This window comes from Emydura macquarii, unplaced genomic scaffold (genome assembly GCF_026122565.2).
Source record: "Emydura macquarii macquarii isolate MOO-44397 ecotype Brisbane River unplaced genomic scaffold, CSIRO-AGI_Emac_v2 contig_2473, whole genome shotgun sequence".
Classification (NCBI taxonomy): Eukaryota; Metazoa; Chordata; order Testudines; family Chelidae; genus Emydura; species Emydura macquarii.
In genome coordinates this window covers 2,235,763-2,258,445 of record NW_027132610.1, presented here as the reverse complement: position 1 = coordinate 2,258,445, position 22,683 = coordinate 2,235,763, and the positions used below count along the sequence as shown (strand labels likewise).

At 40.0% G+C, this 22,683-nt stretch overlaps 1 protein-coding gene and 1 pseudogene across 1 annotated transcript in view; both read left to right on the top strand.

The window, feature by feature from the left end:
- Window positions 1–22,683, top strand: part of RDX (radixin) — an 80,165-nt gene that overhangs the window by 45,326 nt on the left and 12,156 nt on the right. Inside the window, exons 5-10 of the mRNA XM_067562821.1 lie at window positions 4,056–4,330; window positions 12,070–12,153; window positions 12,598–12,744; window positions 14,290–14,386; window positions 15,562–15,725; window positions 20,874–21,004. Of these exons, the coding sequence (XP_067418922.1) occupies window positions 4,056–4,330; window positions 12,070–12,153; window positions 12,598–12,744; window positions 14,290–14,386; window positions 15,562–15,725; window positions 20,874–21,004 (898 nt within the window). The remainder of the gene's footprint in view (window positions 1–4,055; window positions 4,331–12,069; window positions 12,154–12,597; window positions 12,745–14,289; window positions 14,387–15,561; window positions 15,726–20,873; window positions 21,005–22,683) is intronic.
- Window positions 361–1,404, top strand: LOC137162801 (NADH dehydrogenase [ubiquinone] 1 beta subcomplex subunit 4-like; annotated as a pseudogene).

The window sequence follows — 22,683 nt, the reverse complement described above, 5'->3', positions numbered from 1 at the left end:
AGAATCAGAGCCGAGAGTCAGAGCAGGATCTGGAGCCAAGGGATCAGAACTGGGTGTGGGAGGACAGATGTCTGAGCCAGAGTAAGAGGTGAGAAATTGGAGCGGAGGATCGGAACTGGGTTACCTAGAGTGAGGCAAGGCAAGGGGAAGACGGGCTGAGTCTGAGGTAGGAGTAGGGCTGGAACAAGTTGAGAGCAAGGCTGGGGACAAGCAGGCACAGGAGCTATCATAATCATGGATATGGATGCTTTGAGGAGCCGCTGAACTGCTGTGGCTGCTGGGCTTAAGAGCTGGTCTGCTGACTCCTCAAACCAGTCAAGTGGTGTAGCTTCTCAGGCAGCCTATTATGGGTTAGCCAAGATGGCGATGCCCTCGACGACCTCCAGCTACTGCTACCGCCCGTCCCCCCTGGCCTCGCTGCCCCGGGAGCTGGACGCGGGCGAGTTCGACATAACCCCGGAGAAGCGCTGGGCTGAGGAGGAGCGTCTGGCGATCTGCGCCCGACTCAAGCACCAGTAGCAGCTGCAGCTCAACGACCCGCGCCGCACGCATGTGATCGAGGACCCTGCCATGCTCCGTTGGGCCTAAGCTAGAGCATTCAACGTTTACACCAGTGGTCGGCCCACTCGCAAGACTTCCCTGTTGGGTGCATTGTTTGGGGTAGGACCACTTTTCTTCTGGTGCTACATCTTTAAAACTGATAGGAATCGTAAAGAGAAACTTATCCAGGAAGGCAAATATGACCGACCATTCAGGACCCTCTTCTAAGTTCCTGGGAATTGGATATTGCAGGGCTGCTCTTGGGCTATTCATAGAAAGTGCTGCGTATTGTTCATTGATGAAAAGACTAATCCTCTATCAAAATAAACTTGGTATTACAGTCCTAGGGAGGGGAAAAAAAATGGGTTAGCTGGTCTCATTAGGATGCCTGGACACTGGCCCTGCTGCAGTCCCTGATTCCTGACGTTGCCCAGTGGAAAACCACTAGTTGTCACCTGCTGCTGTTTTCACTGTGGTCTGTTGTTGATGGTACAAACTTGCGATGAGTTCAGTGAGATGTTTTGGAATCCGCGTCTCTGCCAGTTTCATCCAAAGATTGCCATGTTTGATGGAGTCGGATGCTTTGTATAGTCCGTGTAATACATGATTAGTGGGTGACTATGCTCTCTGTATTTTTCAATGATGTGACAGATGCTTGTGATTTAATCAAGCATGTCTCATCTATCACTGAAACTAGCTTGTAGTGGTTTTAGTTCTACTCCTGTCATTCACTTCATGTAATCCTGGATTATGTAGAGCAGAACTTGATTTGCATGCGATATCAGGGAGATAATGTGATTGTTACTACACTCTGTTATGTCACTTTTCTTTAGTAGGACAGAAGGATTCCCTTCATCCAATCATCCAGCCAATTTCTTGTCATCCATACATCATTGCAGATTTTTCACATGAGAGCAATATTGTGGTCACCAATCACTTAACAATTCTGCTGGTACGTTATCAACCTCTGGTTCTTTCCCAGGCTTCATTTTCATAATAGCATACAGCACTTCCTCTTGGAGGATTGATGTCTCTGACTCCATACTCTCCGTTCTGTTCTGTATTGTAAGTGGCTTTGATGAGGCATACACATTGACACTAATCTCCACTAGCATTTGATATCATCACCCTCATTGAGGACTCTGCCTTCAAGATAATTTATTATATTCAATCATAGGAGAAACTTTTTGCTAAGAAGTCTGACTAATGTAAACATGACTTTTTATATTGCTACTCTCTTTGTAACTCTCATATTCCATGCATTTTGCTGTTATGTATTTGCTCTTGTCTCATCTAGTCTGCTTTTGGATCTGTCTGCTTAGTTCCTTAAGTTGTCTCCTATGTTCTTCAGTCTCCAGGCCGTTCTCTTTCACTCTGCATCATTTTTTCACTAGCTCAAATGTCTTTTCAGTTAACTATGGAGCAGTCTGACATTGATTTTTCAGAATGTGTGCTGCGACTGTTTTGAGCATGATAGTTTTCATTTTATTCCAAAGTTCATTTGGTTTGTTCTCTTTCATCTGTGACAATACCTCAGACCCATTCTGGACACAAGTCATTCAGTTTTCAAGTCCGGATGCAGCAGAGGGACTGAACATCTTAAATTTTAATGTAATATTTGAGGCTAATGTGAATGGTCTGACCCTCAGTCTACACTTGGGAAAGTCTATGTCCATTGCTCAACCTCCAGCATTGCTGTATCATTACGTATTCAATATGTTTATTTGTCATGCCCTCATGTGACTTCCATGTATATCAACTTCTAGGATGTTCAGTGAAAATAGAGTTTGTAATAACCAGGTAATTAGAGCAGCAGAATTCAGCTAGGTGCTCTCTTCTCTCACTTTGTAAACTTCCAAATCATTGTTTCCTATTATTTCCTTTGAGACCCTACACTTCCAACTTTCACATTCAGGTCCCCAATTACAAGGGTGATATTTTTGCTTGGTATTTTAATGAGCATCTCTTCCAGCTGATCATAGAACTCATCAATCTGCAGTAGTGGGTATTGTAGGAATATAAACCTGTAAAGTCAACATACTGACTCACTTTACTTGAAGGCGAATAGTGATAATTCTGTCCCTGATTGGGTTGTATCCAAGCACTCATTTTGTCTCCTTAGATAAGTTAAATGCAACCCCATATTCTCTCATTTTCTCAAATCCTGAGTGCATTACACTGTGCATCTACCATAGTCATGAAATGACCCCATTCCTCGAGAGCTCTTAGATTTCACATATAACTATCTCAAATTTTTCCAGTGCTTTGGTCAAAATGCTTTCATACATATTTCTCACATTCCATGTTCCATTCCATCATTCCAATGATTTATTTATAAAGGTTCAGGTCTTTATTTTTCTTAGTGTAAACATCAGGCACTGTACTTCCTATGGGAAGGAAGGTCAGGCTGCATTGATGCTTGCCACTGCAATGACACTAGGTAGTGCCACCTACAACTGGCTGACACCAGGTGTTAAGTGACGTTCAGGTAATTTGGCAAACCTTGGGAATTCCAGCAGCTTCGGGTGGATGAGCACTTGGGAAAGGTAGTAGGAGCTCTAGTGGAGGAAATGCCATCAAAAAGTGGAAGAGTCAAATCATGTATTTAACCAATAGCAGCCGTAAACTGGAGGGAAGGCAACAGGAAACCACCTTCTGTACTTTCTCCCACAAGAACTCTCATGATGGATCTATATTTTGCCTTTGTTCTATGTGTGGTGCTGGACGGTGAGATCCCCAGGCCAGAAGGTGTGACAAATTATACTGGGAAGGAGATTCCAGCCATTAAGTGTACAGATTGTGGTTATGATTATTCTGTACTGAATCCTTTGGAAAGTACAGTGTCTGATGATTGCACCAAGTGGAGCAGAAAACTGCACAGAGATACAGTTTTTTGCCAAAACTCTTAAGAAGGCATCTATTAATTGAGTTTATAAGGTAAATTCTGTGTAGAAATGAAAGGTGGCATTTATATAGTATGTTAATGACTTCTAGCAAAATAAAGTGATTGCAGGAATCAGATTAAACCCTCTGATATCAAGAACAAGGATTTTTGGCATATTTACAGCAGTAGACCAAAGGTTTTAAAAATAACCTGGCCCTATGCCATAAAAAGGGGTATGTTCAAGAGCGAATGTGCCACAATTCTTGCTGAAGGGAACCTGTTTCTTGAAATTGCAGTAAAGCCAAATTCATTACTTTCTGTGACTTTTCGTAGGTTTTTTTATATATGTTGTAAAAATGATTTTTTCAGATTATCACTGTGGGAAACTAAAATTAACACAAGCCTCCAGTGTTTTTAATGAGGCCTTAAATAGTCCTTGGAATCTGTTGTGTTTGCCTAATTCAGTGTAAATTATTCATAGTACTGTGTGAATCACAAGTCATTGCTAATAACTGGCTTTCCAGGGAGAGTTGGATTATTATGTGTTCTTGTCAGTTAATTGATTGTTACTGAAGTAAATACACTAAACACTATATTGCACTCCTTTAAAGTCTTTAATTTATTTTTTCAGGTAACACAGCAAGATGTAAGGAAAGAAAATCCTCTGCAGTTTAAATTCAGGGCTAAGTTTTTTCCGGAGGATGTATCTGAGGAGTTAATTCAGGAAATAACTCAGAGACTGTTTTTCCTGCAAGTCAAAGAAGCTATTTTAAATGATGAAATCTATTGTCCACCAGAAACTGCAGTTCTACTGGCTTCCTATGCTGTCCAAGCCAAGTATGGCGATTACAGTAAGGAGATTCATAAATTAGGCTACTTAGCCAATGACAGACTTCTCCCTCAGCGGTAAGTGGGAGACTGCAGCTGCTCTGTTTGCTAATAACACATTTTCTTAGTTTTTAAAATCCAAGTATCAGGTTTTTAAATATTATAATTGATCTTCTCTTTACTGTTAAGCCATATAGTGGTAGTTGTAGTTCTCTGAAGTGAGTTTGTTCGATTGGTAAAATTTAGGATGAAAGGACGAGATCATTTGAACTTTGAGTAGTGAAGAGGAGGCATCAGAACTGTGAATTCTTTGTGAGAACTGAATTTTGTAACTCTTTAGCTATATCTTGAGGTAACTGCATGTATTTAGTCAAGCAATATTCCTCATGTTCCAATGAGGTAATATTAGAGTGGTATATAACGCACATTTGTCCCTCTTCTCTGGAATCAATGCCTTCTGTGAATAAATATTGGAACCATCCAGTTTACAAATCAACATGGATTCCTTAATAGAGCTGAGCAAAATGTTTTAAATGGTTTATTTGCCAAAATATTCAGTTTTGGTACACTTGAAACTATTAGTGAATTTGGCACTAATTCGAATAATTTTGGCCAAAAATTTTTGAGTGGGGACTAGATGTCATTCGTAAAATGGTGGTGGTGTCATCCTTATAAGTTTTAGCCCAGTGGTTGGGACTCTCACCTGGGCTGTGGGAGGACTGGGTTCAGTTTGCCCCTCTCCCTGATGTGGAGAGGGGATTTGAACTTGGGTTTCCTACGTTGCAGGTGAGTGTTCTAGCCACTGCGCTATGAAATATGCTAGTGGGGGTCTCTCAGAGTCTCCTGTTGAAGCTGTTCCACTTTGTAAAAATAATTAAGTAGTCCTTGAAGCAGGGACTTGAATTTGTGTCTCCCGCATGCTAGGTGCCTTATCCAGCAGCCTGCAGAAATTCTCACCCTTTCCCTTGCCCAGTGACTGTGCATTGTTATTCATAGTGACAAATCGTACTTCTTCAGAATGACAATGTTTCGTTCTTCCCCAAACAGATTTTTTTTGATGCATCAAAATTTTTCAGTTTTTTATTTCATTTGACCTGAACAGAATATTTTCATTTTTCGCAACTACCAGTGTACTGAAAAATCAATTATTTGCCTGGCTCAATTTTATTTTTCATCTCTTGAAATTTTGGATTTTTCTGTTATTTCTTTCCCTTTTGTATAAGTTATGTTAAGTTACTTAACACTTTTATAAATAAATACTATTCCAAAAAACTCTAAAAGCTTTCTCATAAAAACACAAGCCTAGGCAAAGATTAAAAATCAAAAAAAAAAAAAAAAAAAGATGTTTTTCTGCAGACATCCTACCTAAAAATATATGGCTTGTTAAAATTGAGATTATAATATGGTTTCTGAGCATGATCATAACGTGTTTTCCTGTAAATATGAACAATAAAAATAAGTATTAGAACATGAATGCCCATACCCATAATATATAGTTTTGTTAGTGCACATTTTGTGTGTTGCACAGATAGATTCTTAGTATTACTATGACCCAAAACAATGTATTAAAAATGTGTATTTGGATGTAATGAGATCTAACACAAGGACCAGATGTCAGAGAAAATCTTTGAGAATAAAGACATACCAATGAAATTTTTATATAACACTGTGGTTATTATACTGTAGGTAGGATTGAGAACAGTATATTTAAGGGACATAGTCAATCTGAAAGCTAGTCAATTTAAAAAAACGATTTAAGTAGTTGCTAGTGCTCTGCCAGTCAGTCACTCAGGCCAATTTTTGTCAAATCGCAAACATAATTGCCTATGTTTTTAAAGTATTTTTGTTTCCTCTGTTCCTGTGTAAAAGACCCACAACAACAACTGACTTGGCCATGATTCTGCAAACACTTAAGCAGATACTCAGCTTTACTCCTGAGTATTCTCAAGAATGTCAAGATTGCTCATATGAGTAAAGTTATGCATGTTGCTAAGTGTTTGTACTGAGGAAACAAAGCAAATGGCTATAACCAGGTGTGTCATTCGCAAAGTGAACAATCTGGTAAAAGAGTGAAAAATGTTTTTTTCTAATCTCAGATTTTGCCAACAGTAGGTTAAAAAAATTCAGACAGGAATGTGGGTTTTTTAAAAAATTGGTGTTCTTATAACTACTTGTAATTTTCAATAGTCATTCTATGCAACAGGTGAAGTGCACTCACCCGTACATTACCTTGATAATAGGTGATGAAAAAAGAATTATGTTCACCCATCAAAAAATAACCATCTTTGATCATGCAAGAGAAGGAGGGGAAAAACAACTAAGCAGTAGTGCCATTGCTCAACCTAAGTCTGAAAATGGTCTTGTGGTGTAACTCCTGCTACTTAGTCCGTGAGTGGGAGTGAGGAGGTGTGGGGAGGAGAAAAGGAGCAGATAATGAGGTAGCTACTGCTAAAGATCTGATGATAAAGTCCTCCTTTCTCCAGATGCCTTGCCCAGATGATGCTGCCTTTGGATAAGAGTGTGCTACGAGTTGTAACATGAATAAAAATCTGAGTTCAGTTGGGAAATGAACAAACAATCTAGGGTGCTGGGTTTATTTTCAATTACATGCTTGTGTAACACTATCACGGGTACATGTATTTCTCAATATCCCTTTGCTCTGCCTATTTTGTTCTTTTGAGTGGCTAGTTTGAAATTATATTTACATGAATTCTGTTATTAAAATTTGTGGAAACTTTAAACTCTGTTAGAGCAAGCAACTGAAGTATGGTATGAGAGGGCATTGCAAAATGGGCCTGTGAAACAAAACCAAGAGCATCTGTCTGGTTTTAGGCTTTCTACTCTTAATAAATAGTAGTTTCAACCTAGAAAAATTGTAGCCACTAGGGCTGCTTACTTGCAAGATTTCCTATAAATGATTACCCAGGACATTTTTGGCCAGAAAGGCACATTCAAGGCATTTCATGCTTGTCTGTATGTACTACCATGGGTTTCTCCAGATCTTGTATTATTAAGTTCAGGGCCAGACTTAAGAGCAATGACTGCTTGTGTCCCTGTACTTTTTAGACTTTTAAGCTATATAAACCATTTATGGCTTCCGATAAATTTAAAGTGCAAAAAATCAAACCCACCACCTCTGTGTGCTCCACTTATATTGTGAAAAGATAGGGACAAGACTGTTGCAGGAGAGCTGGAGGGATGTGGGTTAAGAGATAGTAAGTAAAAATATCAGACTGCTGCCTTAAACAGATTTGAAAAGTGCACACTTAAATAGTTGTGTGCACAATACTTCCAATTGCTCATCTTTTGACCTTTGCCCGTTGAGGAAGGACAGGCAGGGAGAAAAGGTGGAGGAGTTGCATTGTATGTAAGAGGGCAATATGATTGCTCAGAGCTCCAGTATGAAACTGGAGAAAAGCCTGTTGAGAGTCTCTGAGTTAAGTTCAGAGGCGAGAGCAACAAGGGTGATGATGTGGTAGGCATCTGTTAGAGACCACCAGACTAGGAGGATGAGATAGACGAGGCTTTCTTCAGACAACTAGTTAAACTTAGGAGATTACAGGACCTGGTTCTCATAGGGGACTTAAATTACCTAGACATCTGCTGGGAGAGCAATACAGCAGAGAATAGAAAATCCAGGAAGTTTTTGGTGAGTGTTGTGAACAACTTCCTGGTGCAAGTACTGGAGGAACCTACTAGGGGCCATGCTCCACTTGACCTGCTGCTCACAAATCTGGAAGAATTGATAGGGGAAATAGAAGTGGGTGGTAACCTGGGCAGCAGTGACCATGAGATGGTCGAGTTCAGGATCCTAACAAAAGGAATAAAGGAGAACAGGAGGATACAGACCCTGGACTTCAGAAAAGCAGACTTTGACTCTCTCAGGGAGCTGATGGGCAGGATCCCTTGGGTGGCTAATATGAGGGGGAGAAGAGTTCAAGAGAGCTGGCTGTATTTTAAAGAAACCCTATTGAGGGCACAGGAACAAACCATCCTGATGTGCAAAGAGAATAGCAAATATGGTAGGTGACCAGCTTGCCTTAACAAAGAAGTCTTCGGTGAATTTAAACACAAAAAAAGAAGCTTACAAGAAGTGGAAGCTTGGACAGATGACTAGGGAGGAGTATAAAAACACTGCTCGAGCATGCAGGAGTGAACTCAGGAAGGCCAAAGTACAATTGGAATTGCAGCTAGCAAGTGACATGAAGGGTAACAAGAAGGGCTTCTACAGGTATGTTAGCAACAAGAGGAAGATTAGGGAAAGTATGGGCCCCTTACAGAATGGGGGAGGCAACCTAGTGATAGAGGATGTGGAAAAAGCTGACGTACTCAATGCTTTTTTGTGCCTATGTCTTCACAGACAAGGTCAGCTCCCAGACTACTGCACTGGGCAGCACAGAATGGGAAGGAGGTGAGCAGCCTCAGTGCTGAAAGAACTGGTTCATGACTATTTAGAAAGGCTGGAGATGCACAAGTCCATAGGGCTGGATGCAAAGCCTCACAGGGTGCTGAGGAAGTTGGCTGATTGCAGAGCCATTGGCCATTGTCTTTAAAAACTCATGGCGATTGAGGGAGGTCCCAGATGATTGGAAAAAGGCAAATATAGTGCCCATCTTCAAAAAAGGGAAGAAGGAGGAACCAGGGAATTACAGACGGGTCAGCCTCATCTCAGTTCCCAGAAAAATCATGGAGCAGGTCCTCAGTGAATCCATTTTGAGGCACTTGGAAGAGAGGAAGATGATCAGGAACAGTCAGCATGGATTCACCAAGGGAAAGTCATGCCTGACCAATCTGATTGCCTTCTATGACAAGATGACTGGCTCTGTGGATGTCGGGAAAGTGGTGGATGTGATATACCTTGACTTTAGCAAAGCTTTTGATACAATATTCCATAATATTCTTATCAGCAAGTTAAACAAAAGTGGGTTGGATGAATGGACTATAAGATGGATAGAAAGCTGGCAAGATCATCAGACTCAACAGATAGTGATCAACAGCTCAATGTCTATTTCGCAGCTGGTAACAAGCTGAGTGCCCCAGGGGTCGGTTTTGTTCAACATCTTCATTAATGATTTGGAGGATGGGGTGGATTGCACCTTCAGCAGGTTTGCAGATGACACTAAGATGGGAGAGTGGTAGATATGTTGGAGAGTAGGTATAGGATACAGAGTGACCTAGACAAATTGTAGGATTGAGCCAAAGAAAATCTGATGAGATTCAACAAGGACAAGTGCAGAGTCCTGCGCTTAGGATGGAAGAATCCCATGCACTACTACAGACTGGCTAGGCATCAGTGGTGCAGGAAAGGACCTGGCGATACAGTGGACCGGAAGCTGGATATGAGTCAACAGTATGCCCTTATTGCCAAGAAGGCTAATGGCTTATTGGGCTGCATTAATAAGAGCATTGCCAGCAGATCGAGGGAAGTGATTATTCCCCTCTATTCAGCACTGGTAAAGCCACATGTGGAGTATCATGTCCAGTTTTGCACCCCCCCTCTCCTCTTAAGTACAGAAAGGATGTGGACAAATTGGAGAGAGTCCAGCAGAGAGCAACAAAAATGATTAGGAGGCTGGAGCATATGACTTATGAGGCGAGGCTGAGGGAGCTATATTTGTTTAGTCTGCAGAAGAGAAGAATGAGGGGGGATTTGACAGCAGCCTTTAACTACTTGAAAGGGAGTTCCAGTGGGGGTGGAGCTAGGCTGTTCTCAGTGATAGTAGATGACAGAACTAGGAGCAATGGTTTCAAGTTGCATTGGAGGAGGTCTAGGTTGGATATTAGGAAAAGCTTTTTCACTAGGAGAGTAGTGAAGCACTGGAATGGGTTACGTATGGAGGTGGTGGATTTTGTATCCTTAGAGGTTTTTAAGGTGCGGCTTGACAAAGCCCTGTCTGGGATGTCTTAGTTGGGGTTGGACTAGATGACCTTCTGAGGTCCCTTCGAACCCTAATCTTCTATGATTCTATGAATAAAAATACACTGTATGTGCTCAGAATGCAGTTTTCAATTGCTACTCCTAACTTTGCCAAATCAGTTTTTTCCCCCAAAAACAGGTAAGAGATCTTCTTTTAAGTAGATAAAGTTGGTTTCAGTTTCCCATCTTTTCAAATCAACTGACTGGATTTTGCTTTAATGTTTCCAAATTGATTTTGGGCAAGAGATCACTGTGGTGGAAAATTTGAGGCCTAAACATGACATTATTGTGTTGATGTAAGCATGTGAATACCAGAAACTTATAACAGTTTGCTCACTATAATAAGATTTGTTACTTAAATTGAAAGCTCTTTGGGACAGAGATCATCTTTGTGGGTGTGTTTGTGCAGTGCCTTGCACAATAGTCTTTATGTGTATGTATTGTGGTAATCCCTTGGAGTCTCAGCCACATACTTATCTAACGGTTTTAAATATTCTCATTTTGAAAGCCTTTCTCAAAAAGGAAAGGAAGTTTAAATGTGTTGAAGTTCATTTTGTACAAGATTAAAGCTTGGACAAGCTTAATACTCAGACTTTAAACTGTGGTCTTTTCTTGAAAAGTAACACTGATTATTGTGTTGTTTGGTGTCAGCTTTGTCTGTAGATGAGCACCATCTAAAATATGCTTAATTTAAAAATCAAACTTTCTGTTTGTCTTAAGTTCAGATGTACTTTTTATCAGCCAGCACTTCAAACTTTGCCCTGGGTATGAATGTCAATTTCTGTTTTATTCTAACTTCTGTATCAGCATCAGCAAGAGTCTGTAGTTGAATTGTATTTTACTATGTTATTGGTGTATAAGGCAAAATAGAATCCAGTTTCCTCAGCCATCTTTGAATGCTGCTAGAAAGAGAAAAAGGTAGTAGTAAGTTTACTTTTGTCAATAACAAGGAAGATCTGGAACTCAGTTGTGTTGATCTCTTCAATAAGATCACTTCTACACTCCATCTTCTGACTAGTCACCCTTTAAAACAGTTTCTATAGGAATGTTAAGTTAGATATGTGGACTAAAAGTGAGATAAAGCTTTCCATGGTTTAACTTTTAAGAAGATATATAAATTATTTTTAATCATAATAACTAACTAACATAAATAATAAAAATTCCTTATATTGTGCATTTGGTTTCTGCTGTTGCTATACCAGGTCATGTTGCTGTACTATGCTAATAAGTTCTAACAGTTGAAACACATGTCCATGGTTGTAAGTGATATGAACAAACTTTAATTAAGTTTAAAAACTGTTTTTGACATTATTAGTTTGAATAAAGGTCTGAAACTTTTTTCTTTCTTTTGCAAATACCTGCACATTCTCTTCCAACTAACAACGGTACTGATGGTTTAGTTCTAGGAATGAACTGAGAAGTCTGGGTGTATTTATGGGTGCATAGGAGTTTTTTAATTCATGTTACAAGAGTTGGACAGCTTTCTGTGATTCTGTATTTTGTCTAGTTCATTTTCTAACATGGTATCTTTGTCCCACAGATTTAAATTGCTAATGCTGTAAATTAAAATTATGCATGGATGTGTTTGGGTGGGTATTGGCTTTTTTCACAGTGAAAGTTTAAAAGTTATTGTTAAAACTGAAATTAGGAAAGGGCTTTTTTTCCTCGAATGATTTATTTCACCCTTTTAGACATCTTGGAGTACTATATAAAATTTAATTTTCAAAGTGTATGTCAATGAAAAAGCCACTTAAATATTTTACCTTGAATCTGTTCAACCTTTTTATTTGTAATAAGTATTACTATGTATGTTATAAGCTCTATATCTGAACTTATGTCTGTATTTTATGGATCAGCTCATTTGTCAGTTTCATTTCATAGCAGCCTCTTTTATTGACAGTGTTCTAGAACAGCACAAACTGACAAAAGAACAGTGGGAAGAAAGAATACAGAACTGGCATGAGGAACACAGATGGATGTTAAGGTAATTATGTAGGCATTGTCCTATATAGCTTAATTTTTTTTTATTTCAAATTATTTTAGTTTTGTTTAACACTGCCTCCTTTTTTTCTCCCCATCAAGGTCAGATAAGAAGGATGGCCCAGTGGATAGGGCACTAGAGTAGGGTGTGTGACATTGGGCGAGTTAGTTACCTACCCTGTGCTGCCATTCCCCATCTGTAAAATGGATGTAGTACTTCCCTAGCTCAAAATGGTGTTGACGATAAAATGTGAGAAACTCTGATACTATGGTGATGACAGCTATATATCAGTACCTGGATAGATGGAGCCACTGAACATGTGAATTCCTCAAGAGGATTTAAATAAAATTATTAACTTGAAGTGTCAAATTTAAGCATTCTTTAGTTTCTCCACTCCTATACATAATTTATTTTTGTTTGCTTAGTCATGCTATCTTCTCTCATCAGGGAAGATTCTATGATGGAATACCTCAAGATTGCACAAGATCTGGAAATGTATGGAGTCAACTACTTTGAAATAAAGAATAAAAAGGGTACTGAATTGTGGCTAGGTGTTGATGCTTTGGGTCTGAATATTTATGAGCATGATGACAAGTAAGTTGTTTTTATTATGTGTATAATAATAGTGTCCCAACAGAGATTAGAACCCCATTATGCTAGGCACTGTACATACATGTAATAAGAGAGAGCTTTGTCCCTAAATAACAAGAGAAAGAAAGTGGAAAAAAAGTTGACTAGGGGAGGTTTTTGAATTCCACTTAAATTAAAGGAGAATTTACTCCCCCTTTATGGGTTTCAACTTGGACTTCTAAATTTTGACGATTGAGTTGCTTACAAAGCTCTTTATTATGGATGTTCTCCATGCTTCCCACTCTTGGTTTCAGTGAGTGAGAACAAGGACAATATTTTGTTAGTATGGCAGAGATAGAAGTACTTCTTTTAAAATAGGAAGCATTTATTTGTAATAGCTGCAATTAGAAGCAGAGCTGTTAGAACAAAACTGCTCTGGTATAAAGTGTCATTTTTTTATACTTCAAAGAAAACTGTTAATAGATTGAAACATTTTGTTCTGTATAGGAGTTCAGAGAGGCCCCTGTTCCTCTCCTTTGTTCTCTTTCCCCATCACTTAAGATATAGAAAGAATATATAATAAAGCAACTCTTAGGAATCACATGATACTAGCAAACAGTAAATTCATAATAACTTGAAGTTAATCACTGTGAACTCAAACATTCGACAGCCAATATCCCGTACTTTCAAAATACCTACCTTCAAACTAATAAATGTGCAGCCTTGAGAGTATCCCTGGCAAACCTAACTTGCCATTAGATGGCATTGTAGCTTCTAAGAGTTGAAGGAAATATTCATTTACATGTTAAGGTAGAAAAAAATACCTCTTTCTGATGTTCTGAAACACATCTTCAGTTGCTAACTGCTGCTAGTGTTAGTAATTGAGATACTGTAATGTATATGGAAAATACTTCTATTTGAGAAAATAGAGAATTGAGAAAAATATTCATAATTCATGTAATAAATGCACAATATGTTCCAACTATTTCTAGTATCAATTATATCAGAATGTTTAACTGAAAACAATGTAGGGGATGAAGTTTGTTGAATTATGGGAATCAGTGTAGTAACTCAAATTGCACAACTGACTTTAATCAAAATGCAAAATTACTTAACAAAAATGATTTAGCTTCTGTTTTCATTATAGTGACAGATTTGAGTGTTTCTTTTGCAAAAATAGTCACTCATTTTATAAAAAGTATAATTCTAATAGTTTATAAAGGGTCAATAAATTATAGATTTTTTTTGTACCAGGCTTATGACATGAATAGTATATATTAAAGATAAAGGCTATCAGCACATTAGTAGAAGGTGCTATAATTAGTTATAAGGAAACTTTTGATTCACTACATTGTAAAACTGTCTGTAACAGTTAACCATTAATTAAAACATCTTAACTATTTATCATTCCGTCATTAATTGTTTATAAATGTAATCTAATATAAAGTGTGACTGATAAAACAGCATAAAGTTAATAAAGATGGATTTAAATATTTGGTAGGAAATACAATATTTGTGCCTTTGATTAAAAAAGAATGTTCTGGGTTTTTTTGGTTTTGGTTTTTAAAGGTTGACACCCAAGATTGGTTTTCCTTGGAGTGAAATCAGAAACATCTCATTTAATGACAAAAAGTTTGTCATAAAGCCGATTGACAAAAAGGCCCCTGTAAGTAAATTCTTTGGGATATTTTTCTTTATGTATGAGGATTTTAAATATGATCTGACTTGCACTGACACTTTTGCCTAAGTAGTAGCCCATTTCTGCTGTGTAAAATGGCTCTAAGAGCCTCTCTTAAATTAGGGCTTCTCAGTGGTGGGATAACTGATAATCAAAAGGAGATGTTCATTTTAAAGTATAGAGAGAATATGCTATTTATCTTGAGTTCTTGTCTTATCCACATTTTGGATGATATTCGAATGATTTTGTGTGTGTGTGCGTGTGTGTATATATATGTGTGTGTGTAAATATATATGTGTTAGTGCAGATTGGACAGCTGCTGTACAGTATCCCTTAAAGTTAGATATATGTTTTTTCCCATTTCTTAGAACTTTTTGTCACTATCCACACTGCAACATCTTTCTTCTGAAGTATAGGTTGCAGTGCAGGTGAAACTTCATAAATTAGCTAAAATATTAAAGTAGAACGGTGAATATTCACCACTGTTTTCATAAAATTGATAGTTCTTTCAACTGGTAGTCCTGTAGATCAATTGTCCCCAAACTTTTTACTAAGGTGACCCATTAACTGTTTTTTTGAGACGCATTCCCAGCCCAGATTTGGGGGTTAGGGTTCCAAAATCATGGGCCAGCATCCTTCTCCTTCTTGCTCCTCTGGAGGAGCACCACAACCCTAATTCCAGTCTGGGGCAGAGGGGAGGCCCCTAAGGTGAGAGTTGGAAAGTAGGCACTCATATCACAGTGGAGGGGGCATCTGGGTCAAACTGGGTGCTTTGACTCAATGCACCAGGTTGCAATGCCCAGAGTGGGAAGCTGGGCCCAGCCATGTAGAACAGGAGCTTCTGTTTTAGGGTCAGTGTGGAGCAGGCTCAATGTCCAACACTCCTCCTCATCCTCTGGGCCACCTCTCCATGCCAGGCTCATGACCTTTTTAGAACCTTCCCTTAACCTCCTGGTGGGGTCAGGACCCACAACTTGGGGAATACTGCTGTAGATTTCTGCCATTGGACTGGCCAGAAGAAAAATGTCAAGATTGCTATAAGATTATGTGTAAAATTCATATATATTCAAATATATAATACATTGATTTTAGCACAAGTTCTAGATTTTTAGACTGTAAGACCTGCACTTCAAGGAATTTAATTTAAAATACTTTGTTGCTAGGATTTCGTTTTTTATGCACCTCGTCTGAGAATTAATAAGCGGATTTTGGCACTGTGTATGGGTAATCATGAACTGTACATGAGGAGGAGAAAACCTGATACAATTGAAGTGCAGCAGATGAAGGCCCAAGCTAGAGAGGAGAAACATCAGAAACAGTTAGAAAGGTATGGCATTAACAATCTTCTGTGAACCAGAATAAAATACATCTACAGCATTTTGCAAGAATATGGCTATGGAATCCCAAAGTACCTGGGATACCAAAAGACAAAACTCTACCTGTCCACTTATGAATAGGTAATTAGATCATGGATTAGTATGTATCATCTGGCTTTAATAGACAACATTGTCTTCTTCAAGTAGTGTTTCTGTGGATGCTCCTTTCTAGGTGTGCTTGCGTCCCACATGCTTAGATCGGAGATTTTAGGTAGCAGTATCTGTTCAGCCCACCCATGCAGCCTCGTGCCTTGTATAGATCTGCACTGGTGAACCACCTTCTCAGCCGCCTTAGCTTGAGATGGAGCCTCAGCAGTCTCCAAGCTGAGCTTACTTCAACTATATTTTTCTCTTGATCTTAATAGTTGGTTAACATTAGTTCTTAATTTCCTTTGTGTTAGTTAGCTGTAGTAATTTTTATAGTTTAAAACAAACAAAGACCTTTAAAGGAAAAAAAAAAAAAGATTTTACTTGTACTTTCAGGATAAGGACCATTGTCCTTCTACCCTTTTTTCTGTGTTTCTTCTCAGGGGAGCTGAAACCCTGAAAGGATATGCCTGGTTCTCCTGGGTTTATACATTGCCTTTCATGCCGAGAGGCTATCCCAGTCAGTGACAGATACTCCCGGTGTGGCCGCTGCGTTGGAGAGTCACATGTTCTCCAAAAGTGTAATTTCTGCCTGAAATTAAAGTCGATGGCCAGAAAGAATCAGGAACTTAAACTATGTCTCCTTATGATGGAGAGTTTTCTCCAGCCAGCTTCTGATTCCGGCCAGGGAAGCCCTCTACCCCTGTGCAATGGCCTTCAAACAGATCGAACACTTCAATCTCCATGGTTACAGCACATCCCTAGAAATCTCTGGAATCCTCTCAAAAAGATACCAGAAAGCAGTCTTCAAGTCCTTTGGATAGAGAATCTACCTCAAAGAGACAGTCTTCAATTCAGACACCCAGTTCAGCACTGTGATGGGGTGTATCTGCCCCTCCCACCAGTGGGGGAGCCCTCAACTCCCTCAAGGGCCAGAAAGGCCCCATCATGCATGTGACACTCTTTGGCAGGAAGCAGGGGATAAAAGCTCAGCAGAGGCCTCAGAGGGGGGGTGGAACAATAGAGTAGAGAAGACTCACTCCCAGAGCCCACCAGAAAGCCTGTTTTTCTGAGCCCTGCCATGCCCAGAGGGGCCTCAGGACTGCTGGATTGCGCAGTAAGACTCTGTTGGGCCCAGCCACACCTAAAGAGGCTGCTGGGCCATCTTACTGCCCAGCGCTACTGTGTTGGAGCCCTGCCATGCCCAGAGAAGCTCCCGGACTGCCGCCCACTCAGCCAAGGTGAGTTGCTGGGCCCCATCGCAACAGAGGAACTCTCGAACAGTGGTGTGGTAGGCAGCCCGAGGCAACACATGACACTTGGGGCTTGCATGGGATGGGAGTTGCACCAACACCTCCCCTCCCTTTGAGGGAATCCCAGGCACGGTCTGTCACAAGCACCTACCAATCTCCAATTCGGTACCCACGAGGCTGCAGGTTCCTTGGGTACTTGTGACCACCAGCAAGCCTAAGGACTCTAAAGGTCAAGCTTTGGGAGATCAGTAGCATCGGGTGATTAGAGCGGCAGAGAGAAGATGACCAGCTCTTCTAAATCAATACCAACAGAGTCCTCAGTACTACATCTCTGCAAAAGACCAGACCTATTGATTATTTATTGGAGTGCATGAGACCTTCAGTATTGTCGGCCTCTTCTGCCACAGTTACCTCAGCCCAAATTTCCTCATCAGTATCATCCACTGTTTGGTACTGCAAGAGTTTTGATTTCCTCAAGACTTGGCAGTAACAAACACCTAAATCTTTCCTAGTGAGCACTGACCCATTCTCGGTACCAACCACCTCTTGTTCCTCAAACTTGCCCAGTACCAATGGAGTCTGTGCCTATCTCTATGATCTCTATCTCTAAGATAGCTTCCCACATTGCACTGCTTTCTAATTCGAATTAAAGCTGGCCAGTGTGGACGCAAGAAACCAGCACAAACACTGTAGTGTGGACAGTCTTCAGCATTTTCTATAAATCGCTTTCTGTAATTTGAATTAAGCTAATTCGAATTAGTGCTGCAGTGTAGACATAACCTAAACAAACTACTCTCCATGCCTTCGGTAGTCAAAAAATCCCTCAACTGGTGAAGAACCCGCACAATGTTTGCAAAAGGGTTCCCTTCACTCAACCATCTCCAATATCAGTAATAACAACGGATGGAGGAGCTCACAGGTGCTCACACTATTCAAGGCAGGTGGTCTCCTCTTGAGTCCACCTTCCACATCAACTTGTTGGAATTCAGTGCAGTCAGAAATGCGTGTATCCATTCCTTCCCATTGGTTTGGGGCAAATACATAAAGATCATGATGAATAACATGTCATGCATGTTTTACATAAATCCCCAAGCGAGAGCGAGATCGCCTTCCCTCTGTGCCGAAAAATGGGACTTTGGAATTGGTGCATACAAAACCAGATCAACATCTCAACCTTCCGAGCATACAAAGCACCATAGTGGATGCCCTCAGCAGACACTTCTCCCAAGATCATGAATGGGAGATAGATCCCACTGTACTCCACCTAATATTTCAATGTTGGGGCATCTCCCAGTTAGACTTGTTCATCACAGCCGGGAACAAGAAGTGCTTCTATTATGCTTAAGAGGCAGTCTCGGTCACCACTTCCTGGGAATTGCCTTTCTCCCTCATTGGAGTCCAGGCCTTCTGTATGCATTTCCCCCAATTCCACTAATATCCAATGTGCTATTCATGATAAAGAAAGCCAAAGTTATTCTCATAGTTTTGACGTTTCTGAGATCAACATGGTTTCCTTACCTCACTCAGCTTGCTGTTTCTCAACTGTTCATTATCCAGACCATCCCTTTTCTCCTTTCTCAGGATGCTGATCAAATCTGTTACCCCAACCTTGGGGTTCTCTGGTTGAAGGCATGGTTAATAAAATGGTTTGTGGGGTTAGAAACAATTCCTTCTGTGGATGTAGAGAGAATGCTGTTACATAGGAGGAAATAATCTACTCTTGAAACATATACTCAAAAGTGGATGGGATTAAAACACCGGTTTGACCTAAAACATCTTTAATCTACATCCTCTTCATTATCATTTATCATTATCATTTGTACTAGATGACATTTTAGAGCTAAAAATGACTGGATTATCTTTAAACTCCATAAAAGTGCATTTGGCAGCTGTTACAGCCTTCCATCATACAGTAAAGGATTTTCCGTTCTTCACTCTCGTACAGCAAAGAGGTTTCTCAAGGGCCTGGACAACCTCTTCCCACAAATCAGATGCCCTACACCAGTATGAGACCTCAACGTGATACTCAGATGTCTTATGAGGCCTCCCTTTGAACCTATGGCTTCCTGCTCACTTCTCCATCTGTCTGCAACCTCATCCCAAATTCCTGCCAAAGTTATCTTCAGACTTCCACATAAATCAACCTATCCACCTTCCAGTTTTCTTCTCTAAGCCACACCAGGATAAAGGAGATGCGATGGTACATAAACTCGATGTCAGGAGGGCGTTATCCTTTTATTTAGGATTAAGCCCTTTAGGGAATCTCCCAGATTATTTCTCTCCATTGTGGACAGAACTAAGGGATCTCCAGTTTCCAAGCAAAGGTTCTCTAGTTGGATATCTGGCTGCATTACGTATCGTTATCAGTCTCACGAGCTTCAACCTCCCTTTAGAGTATTAACTCACTCCACAGGATTCTTCAAGAACATTCCCATTGCAGAAATATGTAGAGCCACGACTTGGATGACCATTCATATGTTTGCTGAACACTATGCAGTAACTCATGTCTCAGCATCTGATGACATGTTTGGCTGTACTGTTCTTTCTTCAATCCTAGACTCGACTCTGAAGCCCCACCCCTCTGTAGAGGGTACTGATTGATAGTCACCTAGAGTACAGCACCCATAGAGACACTATTTGAAGAAGAGAAGGTTATTCACCCTGTGCTCTACCCTGTGGTTCTTTGAGATGTGTCCCACTATGGGTGCTCAAGTACTTGCTCTCCTCTCCTCTGCTTCAGAGTTCTTTTCAGCAAGCTCTGCTGGTAGAAGAGGCACTGAGGACTGTTCGTCTGTGCAGTTCGATATAACCTTTGTGCAGGGCATGAGGCTGCGTGGGGCACATGCATGGGCCGAACGGACACTACTACCTAAAATTTCCAATCTGAGGTGCATAGGGCACAAGAGCATCTAGCGTGGAGCACCCATAGGAACGCACATCTTGAAGAACCACAGTTGCTGCACAGCCTGAGGCTATGTCTTCACTGATGGCGGGAAATTCGCTTCTGTCAGATTGATTTCTCTGGATCGACGTATTAAGACCACCTTCTCAAGTGGCATAGCGCTGCATCGACAGGAACGTGGTTCCCGTCAGCGCAGTACAATGAAGACGGCGTGCAGAACAGAAGCAGAGAAATCGATGGGAGTTACGCAAGTTTTTTTGCATAGCTTGTGTAACTCTGGTCGACTGCTGCTGAATCTTGGAGGTAAGTGTAGACAAGCCCTCTGTAACCTTCTCGGCCTGTGCAAATGTTTTTGTGGAAACCTCAATTATTTGTCATAAAGCTATTCCTGTTGCTAAATATCTTAGTTCTCTTTTGCTTGATTCTTTACAACTTGTCTCCCTAAAGGCCTTTGACAATACAAGTTCAACCCAGTTACAATATGGCTTTTCTCTGATCATTTTAAAATCACAGTTCTGATTTTCAGCAGAGATAAAATCTTAAGCTTGGTCATAACAGCACTAAATCCTTGGACATAACTTGGTCAAGTCTTGACCCAGGTTTTATAGCTGTTATGTTAAGATTCTTTCTACATTGCAGATTGCAATAATGTTATAACTGAGTCCTTGACTCTTATTTGTAAAATAAACTGAATCTGAAACATTTAGGACTAAATTCTTCTCTTGCTTATACATCTTTGTAAACTGAGAATAAGTTCCATGATTTCAATGGAGGTTAATTGGTGTAAGCAAAAGCAGAATTTAGCCCTTTTGCACCCAGGCATGGCTTTGCAATATATATATATTTTTTGGTTTTAGGGCACAATTAGAAAATGAGAAGAAGAAAAGGGAAATAGCAGAAAAGGAAAAGGAAAGAATAGAACGTGAAAAAGAAGAATTAATGGAGCGCTTAAGACAAATTGAAGAACAGACAATGAAGGCCCAAAAAGGTAAACTCTCATTCATCATATAATCCCTTTTATTTTAATCCTTGCAGAACTGTTGAGAAGTTTCGTTCCATGATTTATGATTAGTTTTTAAAAAATTACAAAACTTTGACATTTTTAATGGATATTTTAATACAATTTTGATTTTAACATTTACTGACATTTGTAGCTCAAACACTGTTGCATTTTTTCTAAAAGTTGACTTGTATGCTACTTGAATTGTGTACTATTGATTTGTTTAAAATATATAATGTTTTTAAAACGATGTCTAATTTTCTATGTTCTTAGCTGCAAATTTGTAGAATCTGTGTGTCATGATTATAGGGCAAGCTGTACTTCAGCCTCCTTTTAGTCCCTCTCAAGGACACCTTTTTGGGGATAGGTTTCACTATCTTCACCCTGTCTGGGTGGAACCATGCAATCCTAAAACTTTTAGATTGGTTCTCTGAGTGGCAGTCCCCTGTTTACTAACCATGTTAATCTGACATGCCCAACTGTGTGGAGGACCTGTAAATTCTTTTCTGTTGAGAACCTGTGACAGCAACTGATTAAAGTGACTCAAAAACAGCTTAATGAAACGAAGCATTATTTATGCACCCAAAGGTACCTAGCACGCAGAGCAAAGGGAAAAATGAAGTTCTGTACACACATTTCTCCTTACCTAAACACTAACCTTTCCTTGAACACTTTAATATGGTCTATTCTGCCCAGCTACTTCATTTAAGATAGGAGAGAGAGCCTGTTTGCTGCAGTTTGTGTCTCTTTTTTAGTGTCTGTCACTGTCTTCCCTGGGCAGCTGCTGACAAGTTGCTCAGCTCCACTGTTTTTTCTAAATCAGCATCTTTTAAGGTTTTATCCTAGACTCAGGACTTGGAAAAATAAACCCTACCAGCCTGGATGAAGCCAGACAGGGCATTCTCCAATTAATAGCTCTCCCCATCGTTCCCTGACGAAGCCTTATTTCACTATTTTTCATTATTTTGTTTTATTCTCATAGATTAGAGTGTGGCCCTTGACCTTATTTTCTGCACATGATTCAAACCCTGCTCTGAAGACAGAATTATTATTTTCATCATAGGTTTTACTGTGGTTCTCACCATTACTGTATCTGTGTACTTCACAAACATTAATCTTCACAAGACCTCTGTGAGTTGTGGTGGTGGTATTATCCCCATTTTACAGGTTGGGAACTGAGGCAAAGAGACAGTTAAGCTCAAACGTATCTACTAAATTTTGGTATCCAATTTCAGATGCCTAGGACCTGATTTTTCAGAGTACTTAGCATTACCTTTATATGCTGAAAGCACAGCTCATATTGACTTCAGTTGCAGCTGAGAGTACTTAATATTTCTGCAAATCGTACCCCTACCATCTCAGTTTGGAATCCAGAAAATGGGGAACACAATTATCAAAGCTCAAAAATTCAAGATGGTTACCTAGTCGATGATCATTCCCTTGTTGGAATAGCGAGACTGGGTTTTCGCCCCTTGACCTACAGGATGCCTATTTTCATGTGTCGATATTACTGGTTCATAGCTGCTTCCTGAGGTTCACCCTAGGAAACGATCACTATCAGTACAAAGTGCTTCACTTTGGGTTGCCATCAGCCCCAAAGGTATTCTCCAAAGTCCTCTCATGGTAGTTGCCTACCTACGCTTTCAAGGGATTATGATCTATCCTTA